At 42.6% G+C, this 17,393-nt stretch overlaps 1 protein-coding gene across 1 annotated transcript in view; it reads right to left on the reverse strand.

Annotated features, from left to right (window-relative positions):
- Positions 1 to 637: 637 nt before the first annotated feature.
- The window catches only part of LOC115231056 (probable E3 ubiquitin-protein ligase RNF144A-A), a 20,221-nt gene continuing 3,465 nt past the window's right edge, over positions 638 to 17,393 (reverse strand). Inside the window, exons 3-7 of the mRNA XM_029801145.2 lie at positions 15,681 to 15,741; positions 13,981 to 14,099; positions 12,188 to 12,282; positions 2,264 to 2,408; positions 638 to 793 (exon numbers count right to left, since the gene is read on the reverse strand). Of these exons, the coding sequence (XP_029657005.2) occupies positions 653 to 793; positions 2,264 to 2,408; positions 12,188 to 12,282; positions 13,981 to 14,099; positions 15,681 to 15,741 (561 nt within the window). The 3' untranslated portion in view covers positions 638 to 652. The remainder of the gene's footprint in view (positions 794 to 2,263; positions 2,409 to 12,187; positions 12,283 to 13,980; positions 14,100 to 15,680; positions 15,742 to 17,393) is intronic.

Raw genomic sequence — 17,393 nt, forward strand, 5'->3', positions numbered from 1 at the left:
TTTAGATTCCTAACTCCTCCCACATTTTGCGGTGTCGTTTAACCAAATTCGGGTATCTTATATCGTGATTCATATCGAGCCCGTCTGGCTATTAGCGCGCGTCTACGATGAGTCTATCTACGATTTTAAAAATAATTTAACATCATTTTTATATCCATTTTAATGCATAATTTTTCGTGTGTCGATGGCGGTGGAGTTGGCGTCCATGGTCACACCTGCACCTGTTTGCTTCTCCCCCTTCCCTCCCTCGTGAAGCTGTGGGTAAGGGAGTGTAAGGAATCACGTCGTAAAGCGTTGTCAAGGAGACCAGCGTTCTTTTTAGAACAACGCTTCATGGCTTGAGACAACCAAAACAAAATGGCTAAGAAAGCCGCCCGAATTGGCATCTATAAGCAAGTAACTCTCTAAAAATGCTTATATAGTTATTTCCCTTACAAACCCGAGCAACGCCGGGCGATACTGCTAGTATATATATATATATTTATACATATGCATATATGAATACAGGATGTCACCAACAGTAAACAACATGAAATATGAAAACAAATGAGTCCAATATGCAAACAACGAGAGACACAAAGGGAAAAGAAGAGAAGGTCAAGGCTGGACTGTCTTCGACCTTAATTTTGCTCAGTCATGGCAAACATGGCAGTTAATCAACAAACATTAGAAAAATAATAATAATAAAGGAAAAGGCACTGACCTGGGTTCGATGCCAGATAACTGAAGCCCTGGAATGTCCAAGTTTATTTTTACACGGACCTTTGTCATAGTGACGTAACAGGAAGTCATCCTGCAATTAGGGAACAGAAGTTAGGGTCAGCATGGGGAATGAGGGACATGGGAGGAGGTGGGGGGGAAGGTGCAAATGTTCTGAGAAAGCAGAGGCTTATAAGTGGAGGAGGAGGAGGGGAAGAGCAGCAGGTGTGTTAGTAAAGAATGAATGAATGAGAATACGGTAGAACTCAATGCGGGTGTCTGTGGTAGCAAATGGAGAAATATCAGAAGAAGGAAAAACATTCACAAACCGGATTAAATTATTTTATGAGAAAGAACAGATGGATCGTACCCAAACGCTGTGGCACTTTTTTTTCTCACTTTAAGAACTCTTTGTATAACAAACAGGATAGAATAATAATAATAATAATAACAATAATAATAATGGCTGAAGGAGATTGAAATAGAATGCCTGGTAGAGCTCCTACAAAAAGTTTGTCTCTTGGGGACAGCAAGAATTATCAGGAGGGTTCCAAGCACTTGAAAGACTCCTGAAAACTTGTGGATACCTAAGGTTACAGGTAGTGACCCACTACCGACATAAATTCTAACAGGAATAACTCCGGACCTGAGCCCTGTCCTCCAAATAATAATAATGGTTTCAAATTTTGGTGCAATGCCAGCAATTTAGGGAGAGGGGTGTAAGTCAATTACATCGACCCCAGTACTCAACTGGTACTTATTTTATTGACATCACATGGCCAAGCACCAACACAGTCTTCTCTCTTGCATGCTGCATTTGATTCCTCTTCTGCCCAACTTTTCTCTCAATACACTCTGTTGTACACGCATACTAATGTTGCACATCCAGTGGAGCATACTACCTTCATTTCTCTCCAATCTATGCATGTCTTCTGCATTCAGAGCCCATGTCTCACTACCCTGGAGTACAGCCATTCACACACAAGCATCATGTAGTCTACCTTTCATTCTGAGAGAGAGGCCTTTTGTGGCCTGCAGAGGTAATAGCTCTCTGAACTTCCTCCACCCTATTCTTATTCTAGAAACAATACACACACACACACACACACACACACATTGGCCTAGAATTTTAGTAGAAGACAGTTGCCTAATATGCCACACAGTGGGACCGAACCCTTGATCCAAGCATTCGAGAAGCAAAACTTCTTTGTTTACAAGGCTCACCTATACTTTGTAAACAAACACAGAAAGTGGATGGACAGCTTCCTTTTAAAATCAGACACTAAAACTATCAATTTTGGGTATTTTTGACCAGCATACTTCGGCTGAGGCTGTCCCCCATCGAGAGAGAGAGAGAGAGAGAAAGAGAAAGGGTGTGTGTGTGTGTGTTGACAAAGAGAAACTTCAATCAATATCCAGATGATTAAGGAGTCTACATGCAGTCAATCAACTTGCTAAAAATAACAGCCAAACTTCCCCACCACTTTGAAAATGGAAGGATACAGATGATTGTTAACAAAACCTAAAATTTAAAAAAAGGGAAAAAATAATAAAAGCCGCTTACATCCAATGATGCGAGACAGTACCAGCAGAAGACGTGCTTGCAACGTTTACACATCATTTGGGCACAGCCATCGTTTCTCTCAATTGGAACATGGCACACTGGACAGCGTTTGATTTGTGCATCTTCAATATTGCTGTATGGGATACTGTTGAGAGAAGGAAAAGGATAAGAATGCCATCAGCTACACAGCAGGAGGACATGCCACTGCAGTATTGGCCACAAGGACCATAAAAACACAAAACATTCAAACACATGAGGCAACAAACATATATTGTATAAAGATGTGAACAAATGGAAAAGAGAAAATAAAAATACACCCCAAAAAATTATCAGATTTGCATAAAAGTTAATACACATACAAAGAAGGATAAACAGTTATATATATATATATATATATTATATATCATTATCATCATCGTTTAACATCTGCTTTCCATGCTAGCATGGGTTGGACGAATTGACTGAAGACTGGCAAACCAGATGGCTGCACCAGGCTCAAATCTGATCAGGCAGAGTTTCTACAGCTGGATGCACTTCCTAACGCCAACTACTCCAACAGTGTAGTGGGTGCTTTTATGTCCCACTGGCACGAGGGCCAGTCAGGCGGTACTGGCAACGGCCATGCTTAAATGGTGTTTTTTACGTGCCACCTGCACAGGAGTCAGTCCAGAGATCAACAGAGATCACGGTGGTCATTTCAACTGAGCAACAACAATATTTCAAAGACAATGTTTTATCTATCTCAACCTTTTAGAAAGTGTTAAGGGTGGGGAAACAGACATACCCCCTCTGCCTCCCTGCATTAAAAAGGGGACATTTATAGGAGTAAGAATTTTTTTAAAAATCACTTTTTAAAACCTATTTATTACAATCGTTAATGAACGACTAAGATTTTAATATTGATGAATGTGTGGTTAAGAAACTTACTTCACAATGGATTTGGAAGATAGGAAACTGAAAGAAGCCCATTGTGTGTATCTGTGCACATGTAGGTGCCTGAGTGTACCTTAGTATACACATCACATGATGATTGTAAACAAGCATCCCCTCTCTAAAAGCAAGTTTGTTTTCAATCTTCCATGGAAAATATTACTTTGCTTAGAAATAGGTGAGGGTTGGTGACAGGAAAGGCGTCCAGTTATAAAAAAACATGCCTCAATAAATCCCATCCGATTCAATGGTAACAGTTACTTTTTAAATTGAACAATATAAAAAAAAATCGATTGCTTCATTGTAATTGTAGCAATGATTCAAAACCAAATTGCTAGTTAAGTGAGCAGACATCACAACCAAACCACAGTCGTTTCACATGATCAGCCTATTACGCAACCAATCAAGATCAAGCCAATGTGTAATTTGGTTTTCTAGAATTTTCTCTTTGTACCCTTATATAAAGGTGGTTTTTGGTGGTAATCATGGAATATGGAGGCAGCTATATGACGTTTCCATTATCATCATCACACTGAGCCGATAGTAGACAGATGGCAGATAGTAGACAAGAATTTTTGTCACCACAAATATAGCAGAATTATTCTCCAGCCACAGATTTCTATATCCTAAATCCCAAGCAGTGAGTCTCTCCCAAAATGTAATTACTGCTGTCAGTATTTGTCAAAAGACCAACACAGAAAATACTATGTACAATAAAATCTTTTGTTAATTGTTCATGTGTTGTTAGTTGGCTCTTCATGCAAAACAAGAAATACAATCACGTTCACACTAGCAGTTACCATGACTACCACACCCAGGACAAAACCATCCTATCCATGTAACATAAGAAAGACAGATAATAAAAAAAAAACTAAAATTCTTGCTCAATACTGTCTTAATCCAGCCGAGATAACATTGGTGACATCACAATGTGTTGGAGCAGCTGATAATTAAACCAGCAGAATGGATTAACTCTGTACTATAAAGAAACTTTTGTGGCAATTTGGGTCAGCAAAAATAAACAGAGAAAGTTGACAAATTTAGCAAAGTTTTTAAATAAATTCATCATAATATTCATCATCATTATCACTTAATGGAATGGTTTGGGTGGTTTAACAGGAACTGGTGAGCCAGGAGACTGCATAGAACTCCAATGTCTGTCTTGGAATAATTTCTATGACTGGATGCTCTTCCTTTGGAAAGTGGAATGGGTGCATTTTTTTGTGGCACTGGAACTGGTGAGGTCGCCAAGTAATTTGCAAGTTAAGAACCCCTCAAATGGCAAGTGAAGAGAGGTTTAAAGTAGAATAGGAGGGATAAGAATGGAAGTCTTGTTGTAGAAGGAGATGAAAGGCTATTCTAGTTGGAAAGCAAGGAAAGAGATGGTGCTGAAGAGGTGTTAAGGTGCAAGAAACTTCACTGGGGAATATGGTCATAGCTTTCTCAGCAGTTTTTGAATTAATCAGGATTTATGAGATTCACAAAACAGTTGTAAGAGCCTGTCGGATTTATACAATCCCTCCATGGACCGGAAGACGGATCAACTGGATGAGTCTGTTTCTATTAACTAATTATCTGTGGCCATGCTGGGGCACTGCATCGAAGGGTTTAGTCAAACAAATTGATCTCAGTGCTTATTTTTTATCCTGGTACTTATTCCATTGATTCCCTTTGCTGAACTGCTAAGATAAGAGGATGTAAATAAACACCACCAGTTATCAAGCAGTAAGGGGACAAACACATGTACACATGGGTGTGCGTATACACAGACGTGTATGCATTTTCAATCACAAAGCATTGGTCAGACCAGGGCTATAGTAAAAGACACTTGCCTAAGGTGCCATGCAGTGGAACTGAACCTGAAACCACAGGGTTGCAAAATGAGCTTCTTAATCACACAATTATTCCTGCTGATCAAAGGCTTTACTCCTTACACTACTATAATAATAATAATAATAATAATAATAATAATATTGGTTCCAAATTTTGCCACAAGGGCAGCAATTTGGGGGGAGGGGGATAAGTCGATTACATCAACCCCAGTGTACAACTGGTACTTATTTATTGAACCCGAAAGGATGAAAAGTAAAGTCAACCATGGCAGAATTTGAACTCAGGACCTGATGATCAACAAAATACTGCAAAGCATTTCGTCTGCATGCTGACCACTCTGCCAGCTCACCACCTAATAATAATAATAATCAATTCTTTTTTATTGGCCACAAGGGCTGACACGCATGATTACATAAAGGGACAAGACAGGACGAAAGGTTACAAAGGGTTTTGCCTTTTTTTTAAAAACATCGAGTAAAAATCTTTATAACAACTTATAAAATTCAACAATGAAAAACTCCCAAAAGGGGGAGACGTTTCGAAAGGTTCCTGGTGGAAAAAACCCTACAAAAGCCAACGGAGCCTGGTCAAAAAAAGGGGTGTAGAGAGTCCCCTTTCTTCTCCCTTTTACTTACCTTTTTCTTTGAAATCACAGGCGAAACCTGAGAACTGGTCCATTTATACAGGCCAGTCTCGCACAATTCACCCACCTTTCATAAAACTTGCTATCGGACAGCACTTTCCTCTCTAACCTCATCTTCCTTTTCAAGTGAAACTTGAAAAGTTGATGAGGCCTTGACCAAAGAGGAAAGTGTCTGTCTTTAGCCCTTTTAAAAACGAGTCCACCACACGACCTCTTTCGCCACAGCCACTAGGCACAAGAAAACGGCCTCGCCCTCCTTGTTAAAGGAGGTCGGCGGGGCAATCTTCACTATGGATTCGGCCGATAGTCGGATCCGTCCTACACGGACAGTATCTGTTCGACATAAACCCATATTTCAGCAATACTCGGGCACTGAACGAGTGCGTGCAGAACGGTTTCGTCGTCCTGGCAACACCTCCTCGGGCAGGCCCTGACGGCACTTCCGTGCCGGTAGAGTTTATCTCGAACAGGCAGAGCCCCTCGGTAGCACTGCCAAGCGAGAGACCTCTGGAAATTATCCATCGGCCCCCGCCCGAAAGTCCTCCCGAACAGACCGCACAGTTCGTCATCTTCAACGCCTAGAGTTTCCTCCAGAACGTCGTCGCATTTTTCCTCCACTAACCCTCTATAGAACGCTAGAGTGGAGCTGTAACCGACCGCATTGCCCGCCTGGCGGAGGGCGGAGAGGGCTTGACGGCACTCGAGGTGCCAAGCGCCCTTTCTCGGTCTACGTTTGATCCAGGTCTGCAGTTCCGTCAAGGAGACGAGCTGCGGAAAATCGCGTCTGACAAACGACCACACCTGTTCACCGTCTAGGAAGCGCTTGAGATGCCGCAGCCTGAGCGCATGTCTGCGCAACAGCAACCACGGCATTCCAAGGCCTCCGTTCAGCGGTCGTTGACAGCAGATGGATCGCCTGACCAGTGGCACCTGACCCTTCCACAAAAAGTCGAAGAGCAGACGTACCAGCTTGGCCAACCAGCGGTCGGGACAAGGGACGACGGTCAAGCGGTAATAGATGACGGATGCGATGTACGCATTCGCCACCTCCTCCGCTCGACCTTTCAGGGACAGCTTCCTCTCGGCCCATTTCTGGTGAGACGTGCCACCCTGCTCGTCACCTCTTCCCAGTTCTTATCCACCTGGAGGTCCGGACCGAACCAGACCCCGAGCAGTTTAACGGGTCCGTCTGTCCAGCGCCCTACGACGCTGTTGGACGGCATGGGCTTGCCTCTCCAGGTGCCCAGTTGCAAGCCCACAGACTTTTCCGTTTTAATTTTCTGCCCTGTCACCGCTTCGTACTGGTTTAGCGTCTCGCCAATCAGGCCAATGTGCCTGTGGCTCGACACCACCACGGTGACGTCGTCGGCATAAGCAGACACGCGCTGTTTCCGCCTCCTAGATCGCGCGGGATGCCCCTCAAAGCCTCCAACTTGCGCAGTAATGGCTCGAGAGTCAAAATGTACAAGAGGGAGGAGAGAGGGCATCCTTGGCGGACCGAACGCGAGATGTCGAACGGTTCCGAAAGGTGACCGTTCACCCGTATCACTGAGCAGATGTTTCTGTATAAAGCAGCGATCCACCCGCGGAAGACTGGACCGAAGCCGGCTGCCCTGAGGACAGCTGCCAGGTACCGATGGTCGACCCTATCGAAGGCTTTACTCTGATCCAAGTTGATCAAAGCCCCACCCGCGCCAGCGTCATTACCCACCCTCTCTATGATGTAGCGCATGAGATGGAGGTTGTCGTGTATCGACCTGGTCGGCACGGCGCATGTCTGCGTCTCGCCGACCAGCTTGTCCACGACAGGCGCCAATCTCTTGGCTAGCACCTTGGCCAAAATCTTCAACTCTGCATTGAGCAGAGTGATGGGCCGGAAATTCCCTATAACGTCCCCCTTGTTTGGGTCCTTCTTTAGCAAAGCCACCATCCCTCGACAGACAAAAGCAGGAATTCTCCCGTTTTGCTGCCAGTTGCAGTAGACGTTTGCCAACAGGTCCGCAAACAAGTCTGGCATTGAAAAGTAAAGCTCGTAGGGCAGACATCCAAACCCGGCGATCTACCTCTCGTGCAACTCTTCATCGCTTCCTGTACTTCCCAGGCAGATATCGGTCCTTCGCAGCACTCTGCCTCGCTGTCCGAGAGTTGCGGCAGTCCGTCCAGGTACACACCGAAGTCTGTACCGTTGGTGTCCGTTCCACCGCTCGTCCCAAACAGTTGAGCAAAGTGCCGCTGAAGCACCGTACACATCTGCTTCGGTTGGGTAACCTCGCGCCCGTTCTGGTCCACCAAGACCGAATGGTTGCTGTTGCCTCGCTTCGCCTCCGCCACGCGGGCCCATCGAGCGGCTCTAGTCCCCTCCCCGCTTAGCGAACGTGCCTTAGCTCTGACAACGCAGCCTTCGTGTTTGGCGTCGAAGTGTTGGTCGAGGGCCAACCTTGCCGCCAACACGTCGGTCGCGATGCCAGTGTCAAGAGCCTCGTCTAGTTTCTTAACTAAATCCAAATCCCCTCTCTCTTCCTACGTTCAATAGCTAGAGTCTTACTATACCTAATCGACTCTACTCTAATGCTCTCTTGAGGGCAACCACCAGTTGTTGTTGATGATTGCCCCCGTGAGCGCCCGCTTAACTAGTAACTAATCCGGTCTCTGTAAGCTTTGCACGCCGTTAACGACGCGTTCAGCTTCCAGTAGCCGGGTCCCTGTCTATGTAGCCTATCTAAGTCGACCGTACAGATCACTAATTTGTGGTCCGTATTTCGACTAGTGGAATTGTGGACACCCTACGCTGTCCTTATCCGCTGGCCTACAAAACACTCTATCTAAGTACGATCTAGACGACCCGATGCGGTTTGTCCAAGTCCACATTGGCACATTGGGTTGTCTAGTCGAAACCTGTCGGACAGCTGAAAGCGGCCGAGTAGGTTGGCGAGGCTCTTGCACCCTCCCCTCTCCTATCAGACGCTCCCCTGCCCACCCGATCGAAACGTTCGTCTAAGACAGCGTTCCAATCCCCAACTAGTACTAGAGTGCGTGACGTTCCCAGGAAAACTTCCAGACGTTTGAAATAATCTGACTGCCCTGCTCCTGTCGGAGCGTAGGCAGCCAGCAGTCTGAAAGCACCGCCGTCACTACCGTCGACGTCGAGGACCACCAACTTACCTTCCGGATCCAAGAAGACTGTCCTTATTTTCAGGTCCAGGCCCTTCCGAAACAACACCGCAGTACCACCACCCCCCGCTCCCGGCCGACACGGAGATAGAAATATCTCGTATCCGCCGAAAAGGGCTGCGAGTTCCTGCGGGTCGGAGAGCCTGGTTTCACTGATGGCTGCTACAATCCACATCATGAAACCTCAGGTCGTTTAACAGGTGACCCTGTTTCCAAGGTGACCCGAGGCCTCTCACATTCAAGCAACCGATTCTAAGATTTGCCATGTTTCAAAAGTTAGGGGAAAAAAAAGGAGAAAAAATATTCTTTAGTAAATTTGCTTTGCAGAGGTTTTGGTTTTCTTTTTTTCCCCTAAATTCTTAAACCTGCAAAGACTCTTCAGATTCTGCAAGAATGGAATCAATGACAAACTCACACTTCCTCTCGTTACTTATATTCCTAATTTTCTGACAGATGAGTTTTTGAGATAACCTAAATTTCTCAGACATCTTTTCATTCACTTCCTCCAACATGTTGTGATAGTCTTCAGGTGCACCCTTCACACACACACACACACACACACACTCAACATCACAGAAATATGACTTTTCACTACTAATAATGGAGCAAATGTCATGTTTAATAAATGACTACTAATGTGTAGTTTACTCATTTATAAACTAAAACCTGTGTGTGTGTGGTGAAGGATCAATTAACCAAATATCTTCTCAGCAACTTTGGGTAATCCTGGCAGGGGCCTAAACTACTGAGCATTCTCTATTTTTTTTTCTCAACATTTCAAGTGGAAGATGAGACATCCAAGAGGTGCAAGCATGGCTGTGTGACAAGTTTGCTTCCTAATCACATGGTTCCGGGTTCAGTCCCACTGCATGGCACCTTGGACAAGTGTCTTCTACTATAGCCTAAGGCCAACCAAAGTCTTGTGAGTGGATTTGGTAGACAGAAACTGTAGGGAAGCCCATCATGGGTGTGTTTATGCCAGTTCCCTACCACTGCTTGACAACTGGTGTTCTTACCTTGCCATAACTTGGTGGTTCAGCAAAAGAAATTGATCGGTAACAGAGTTCTTTATTTAAGAGATGAGAAATTATGTACATTATTTACATTTGGCGGATATTTGTCCTCATCTTGTTTGTTGTTAACACAACGTTTCCGCTGATGTACCCTCCAGCCTTCTTCAGGTGTCTTGGAGAAATTTCTAACATGGGTTCTCATTCCTAAGGTATTTTTTTATGTTATTATTATTATCATCATTATTATTATTATTAAGGTCACTGCCCGTGAGCATATGGCATAGTGGTTAAGAGTGCAGGCTACTAACCCCAAGATTCTGAGTTCAATTACAGGCAGTGGCCATAATAATGACAATATTGAAAAATACCTTAGGAATGAGAACCTAGGTTTGAAATTTCCGCAAGGCTCCTGATGAAGGCTGGAGGGTATATCAGTCGAAACATTGTTTAATAACAAACAAGATGAGGACAAATATCCGTCAAATGTAAATAATGTAAACAAGTACCAGGCTTTAAAGAACAGTAACCATTGGACCACACACCTTCACACATGTCTCTCACTAACACATATCAGTGAAAGATTTAAGCAAGAGAGAGAAATTATCTTCAAGTAGCCTGTAGTATTTGTTCTGTGCAAGTTTCATAGATATTTGCTTGTCCTTTGAGTCATTAGAAATGTAGTGAACCAGTGATTGACCTGTCAGATACTTGAAACCAACAGAAATGTTGTTCACAAAACAGTGTCACAAGATAATTTGCTATTGTTTACGATATAAAATAAAGTGGTTGAGTTGCCTCTGAGCAATGGGAACATAAAGCACAGATAAGTGACAAACCCTGACAGAGCACACCTGAGCTGTCACCTGATACAACATAGATAAGTGAACAAACAACAGAATAGGTTCTAAATAACTAGCAGACTGTGAAGCTCCACCAATTTTGTTAAAGTAAATTGATAAAAAATGGTCCCTAAAATTGTTACTGGAATCACTGACAAAACTTTTCCTGGGAAAGCTGGTGGAACTGGGATCAGGTGAGAAGAGTTTGTTCAACCACCAAAACTAATCAACTTGATCACGTGATAACATTGTCGTTAAGTTGGAGAATCAGTTCAGCAATTGTTTATGAACTTTGATAGTTCGTTATAATCTATTTTTACTGATTTAAATTGATATCCTTTATCATCATCATCATCATCATTTGAAGTCTATTTTCCATTTTAGAATGGGTTGGATGGTTTGACAAGGGAAAATGTTTAGTTGTTTGACCAACAAAGCTATTTCCATATTTAATAATTTTTTGAGTGGTTCAGTGCTCCACAGACCCATGAATCTTCAGTTTAATCTTCAAATAGAATCGGTATATCTGAATGATGAGACTAGGCTTTTGAATTCCAGGCACAATATGGCAAGGTAAGGGTTAGGATGGGGAAAGAAGATTCTGGAGATGCTTTTATAAGCCTTAACAGGTAACAAATGAAATTGTCAGGGCCAAATTATCTCCCCTGTTTTATGTTCAAACAGACCAGGGCTGGCCTCTTACACCCACCCGGCAATATCATTCTTAAAGTAAACATTTACATCATTGAAATTTCAAAGCCATCACAAAGAAAACAATGCGAATAAGTGAAGCTAGGTTTGGTAGAGGAAACCGAATATTGAACAGTTTATGAAGTCAGGTGTGACTCCTTGAATGCTGGGGGTCAGTGGTTACTGAAGAATGTTTAGGGAGCCAGAATTTAACTAAAGTGTCCTGAGCAGAGCAAAACATGGCAATAGTTTTTAGAGAAATTCAACAGATTTTTGTCCTGTTTACATATTTCAGTTTGTCTTTTAGAAGAAGCATCATTAAGAAGACCGATCAGGCCAAGTGGAATCGTAGTTGTGAAAAGGCACTGATGCCGGTGACATGTAAGTGGTTGGCATTAGGAAAGGCATCCAGCTGTAGAAAACCATGCCAAATCAGACTGGAACCTGGTGCAACCCCTCAGCTTGCCAGCCATGGTCAAACTGCCCAACCCATGCCAGCATGGACAACAGATGTTGATGATGATGATATGCAGTTGATTCCATTTTTGTTTTCAATTAACAGAAAGTATAAAATCTCAATTTCTACCATTTTAATAAGCTGAATGAAAGTCATAATTGTTAAATTCTGAGGAGAAGAAGTCGAAAAGAATTGGAATTGTTAAATAAAACATGTCAGATGTGAAAGAGAAAAAAGAGAAAGAAAAGAGAATACAGAGAGAAAGAAGAGTGAAAGAAAGAGAAAAAAAGAGTAAATGTAAAAAGAAAGAGAGGCAGAGAAAGAAAATGAAAGAATGTGTGAACTCACCCAATATCTTCTGCTTTGCCTCTACTCATCACTTCATCACAGCTTTGGATTGCATGCCACTTGTTTTTGCAGACCGAACAGAATTCAAAACCACACTGAAGAAGAGAATGAGAGAAGGACAGAGAGAGAGAATGAGAGAAGGACAGAGAGAGAGAGAGAATGAGAGAAGGACAGAGAGAGAGAGAGAATGAGAGAAGGACAGAGAGAGAATGAGAGAAGGACAGAGATAGAGAGAGAGAGAGAGAGAGAGATGAGAGAAGGACAGAGAGAGAGAGAGAATGAGAGAAGGACACAGAGAGAGAGAGAGAGAGAGAGAGAGTGAGAGAATGAGAGAAGGACAGAGAGAGAGATGAGAGAAGGACATAGAGAGAGAATGAGAGAAGGACAGATAGAGAGATAGAGAATGAGAGAAGGACAGAGATAGAAATGAAAGAGAGACAGAGTAGAGAGAATGAGAGAAGGACAGAGAAGAGATGATGAGAGGAATAGATAGATAGAGAGAGAGAGAGAGAGAATGAGAGAAGGACAGAGAGAGAGAGAGAACGAGAGAAGGACACAGAGGGAGAGGAGGAGGAGAGGGGCAAAGAGAGAGAAGGAGAGAGAGAGAGAGTGAGAGAATGAGAGAAGGACAGAGAGAGAGAATGAGAGAAGGACAGAGAGAGAGAATGAGAGAAGGACAGAGCGAGAGAGAATGAGAGAAGGACAGAGAGAGAATGAGAGAAGGACAGAGAGAGAGAGAGAATGAGAGAAGGACAGAGAGAGAGAATGAGAGAGGACAGGATAGAGAGAGGAATAGAGAAGGACAGAGAGAGAAGAGATGAGAGAGAGAATGAGAGAAGACACAGAGAGAGAGAGAGGAGAATGAGAGAAGGACACAGAGAGATGAGAGGAGAGAGATGAGAGAATGAGAGAAGGACAGAGAGAGAGAGAATGATAGGACACAGGACGAGAGAGAGAGAGAGAGAGAATGAGAGAGAGAGAAAGGGAGAGAGAGAATGAGAGGACAGAGAGAGAGAATGAGAGAAGGACAGAGAGAGAGGGAGAATGAGAGAAGGACAGAGAGAGAGAGAATGAGAGAAGGACAGAGAGAGTGAGAGAATGAGAGAAGGACAGAGAGAGTGAGAGAATGAGAGAAGGACAGAGAGAGAGAGAATGAGAGAAGGACAGAGAGAGAGAGAGAATGAGAGAAGGACAGAGAGAGAGAGAGAATGAGAGGACAGAGAGAGAGAGAATGAGAGAAGGACAGAGAGAGAGAGAATGAGAGAAGGACAGAGAGAGAGAGAATGAGAGAAGGACAAGAGAGAGAGAGAATGAGAGAAGGACAGAGAGAGAGAGAGAATGAGAGAAGGACAGAGAGAGAGAGAGAATGAGAGAAGGACAGAGAGAGAGAGAATGAGAGAAAGACAGAGAGAGAGAGAGAGAATGAGAGAAGGACAGAGAGAGAGAGAGAATGAGAGAGAGAGAAAGGGAGAGAGAGAGAATGAGAGAGAGAGAAAGGGAGAATTTTAAGAAACAACGGGGGGGGGGATTAAGTCATGGTCAAGAGAAGGATTAACCCTTTTGTTACTGTATTTATTTTGAGTTGCTCAAAATTTCTTTCAATTATTTTAAATATAACAATGAATTTAGTAAAATAACTTAGTTTCAGCTAGTGTTAGGAACATAAATTGTGACTAAGAAGATTTTAATGAAAAACTAATGAAAACAAGACATTTGTACTACAGAGCCAGTTTTGGCCGGGTTGGTAACGGAAGGGTTAAAATGAAGAAATGCAGCAAGTAGCCCCTACTGACCTGTGGACATTCAACAGAGATAGGTTTAAGTTTGTCTTCTGGTGACGGGTAGAACACGTAACAGACAGTTTCACAGCCAGCTTGGGGACAGAACATCCTGTTGGGGTCCACATCTACCTCTGCAATAACATTTCAATAAGAAGCCAGTCAGAAAGCCTCTAGATGGTCATTCCAACTACTAAAAATAGCAGCTAAAAAGAAATATGCACACACACACAAAATAAATAAAGGACATGTTAGATCACGTAGTCCGAGATAAACAGTTCCCAAAGTGAAATGAATTGGTTTTCCTCGAAGTAGAGAAAATTGTAGAGCACTTTGTCAGAGTGGAGAGGTGTATTTCCTAATGAGACCAAAAAGACAGGGGCACTTTGACAACCAATTTTTTTTATTTACTAAAAGATTAATGAAAATATTACTCCATTTCTGGCAGGCTTTCAGATTATCCCTACCTCATGGGGAAAGAAAAGAGATTGTTTTAGTTTTGCTGCCAGTTTTCAAGCTCTTCAATTCCTGCTCAAATTGATTTCATATTTGGTGTAATGATACAATTTTATATGCTAATCACTGCTTTGAAATTCATTTTTGTAATAAATCAATAAATAAAGAGTTATTAGCTTTTAAAGTTTGCAAATTTGGGGTAATTTTAGCCAATCGTAAGCCGCAGACACATTCATACTTGTTTCCATAGTAACAAGCCAAACATGAGAACTCTTTTGTCTGCAAGAAAGCATGTGTTGACAAATATATTCTATGCAAAAGCATGTGCATCAATGTTGTGTTCTGCTGCTTGTGCCCTGGTCGACAGATGTGCTAAAAATGACAGCCAAATAGGTCTTAAATCATACACACAGCCCTTTTTTTTTTGCATAATCATATGAATTCCTGAGTGTAGAATACAAATTTGCAAAAAAGTTTCTGAAAATTCCCCAAATAAAAAAAGTTATGAAGGGTTATAAGTCATGTATGAAGCAGAAGTTGATTCGTTTACAGTTTCATATTAAAACATGTCACACACAAAATGACAGATATTCTAAATCCTGCTTTCTGATTGGGTGAAAATGATCAAACTTTAAACCTCTAGAACTTTTTTTTTTAAATTTTCCTTGGAAAGTGAAATATCTCTTGAGATTCAGCTTGGAAATCTATATTAATTCAGCAAATTTTAAAATTTACAATAAACTCTGGATTTTCAAAAATTGACAGCCAAACTGAAAAAATCTCAGAAAAGAGCTAAGGGATTGTTTCCGTCTGTAAAAGTATATTTTTTGTCCAAAACATTTAATTCTTAACATTTTTAGTCCTCCAAATCCTTGATTTTGTGTAAAAATTGTAAAATAAACGCCAGTTTCATGCAAGCAGTGACCTTCATTTCCAATCTTCTGTGGAAACATGCCAAGCCATGAAGAAATATTACCTTGCATGGAAACGGATGAAGGTATTTCATTTTTTACCAGGATTACCCATAGATTAACTGGGAGGAAATGAATACCACCAATGGCTAATGGCAGAGTGCGGGAGCGAGAATACCTTTTGGTTATTTACTTACAAACAACTACTTTACATTCCAAATTCAAATACCACTGGAGTTTGCCTGTCAACTCTCCAGTAGAGACAACAATACAACAACACCGTCATCACATCACTACATCACTGCTGTTACAACAACAACATCATCATCACAATACTAAATTATTCACCTTTCTGAAAGCGTAGTCTTGAATATCTTTCAAACGTTGATCGACTGACAAGTTGTTCTATCTGTAAAGGAGACAAAGCAAAGTTAGAGCAGCAGCAGCAGCAGCAACGGATTACATTTATCACCACAACCACCACCACCACCATCATCACAACCACCACCACCACCACAATCACCATCACCACCACCACCACCACCACCAACACCACCACCTTCACCACTACCAGCATCCTCCCTACATAACCACAGACAACGAGAGCCGATATGCTATCACTCAACTTGTTAGAAATAGCAACCACATCCCCCTCAAATTAAATGTTACTGCTTTAAAAAAAAAAAGTCATGGAACCCTTGAATGATGTAATCTTAAATTACAATGTCTAAATAAAAAAACAAGATAGTCATAGATGGAATGTCTGATTATGGGTTTGCTAAACAACAACGTGGAGGCACATGGCTTAGTGGTTAGGGTGTCAGCATCATGATCATAAGATTGTGGTTTCGATTCCTGGACTGGGCAACATGTTGTGTCCTTGAGCAAAACACTTCATTTCACGTTGCTCCAGTCCACTCAGCTGGCAAAAATGAGTAACGCTGCGATGGACTGGCATCCCATCCAACTTGGGAACACATACACCATGGAAACCAGGAAACTGAGCCCATGAGCCTGGCTAGGCTTTAAAAGGGCACATTTATTATTTTTTTAAACAACAACAACACCATCACAACAACCATCGACATCTTGGGAGAGATTCAGAGGAGGCTGACCTTCTGAAATAGGTCAATTCAATGCTAAACCTGTCATTCCCAAGGTGAACACAGCCGAGACAGGGGATCCTTGTGGAGAAAATGGCAAAACTTCCTATGGACGAAATAGGTCCAAGAGTTCCTTCCAGAACTCCATAGTCTGAATGCTACCATTTTCAACAGGAGGTGGTGGTGTTGTGCAAGCCTCCACACAGCTCCTGCTCAAACAAACCTATAATCAAAGACATCCTAGCTTCTTTTTTAAAGACAATTGATCAAGATTTTAGGAAGCTTTGACTGCTATTTCTAGTCAACATCTTCATGTCTTTATTCAGCTAATTCATGTAACATGTCAACACAAATACAAACACCACTTTTGTACACTTCAGGTGATGCTTTTAATAGCAACATATTCCTACCCCCCCCCCCCCCCCCCGCCTCTCTCTCTCTCTCTTTCTCATGCAGGTTAACAATAAGCACCCATCAGATCGTGTTTATTTTCATTTCTCTCCAGCATCTGAATATCTTCTGCATCCATTCTCCTGTCTCACCACATCCAGTATCTCACTTATACAAATGCTTTGTACAGTGTTAGGAAGATGGGAAGAGAGAAAGAAAGAGAAAGATGGACAGGGAGAGATGGTGAAGCTGTAGGTTGGGCAACATCCAGCATAGAAGTAAGCCAAGAAGGGGCAGGGAAGGTGGATCAAAGGCAACAACAAGTGGCTCAAGCAAGTGGGATCAAAGGAAGTGGTTCAAGGAAGTGGGATCAAAGGAAGTGGCTCAAGGAAGTGGGATCAAAGGAAGTGGCTCAAGGAAGTGGGATCAAAGCGAAGTGGCTCAAGCAAGTGGGATCAGTGGCTCAAAGAAGTGGGATCAAAGGAAGTGGCTCAAGCAAGTGGGATCAAAGGAAGTGGCTCAAGGAAGTGGGATCAAAGGAAGTGGTTCAAGGAAGTGGGATCAAAGG

The sequence above is a fragment of the Octopus sinensis genome, unplaced genomic scaffold (genome assembly GCF_006345805.1).
Source record: "Octopus sinensis unplaced genomic scaffold, ASM634580v1 Contig17275, whole genome shotgun sequence".
Classification (NCBI taxonomy): Eukaryota; Metazoa; Mollusca; class Cephalopoda; order Octopoda; family Octopodidae; genus Octopus; species Octopus sinensis.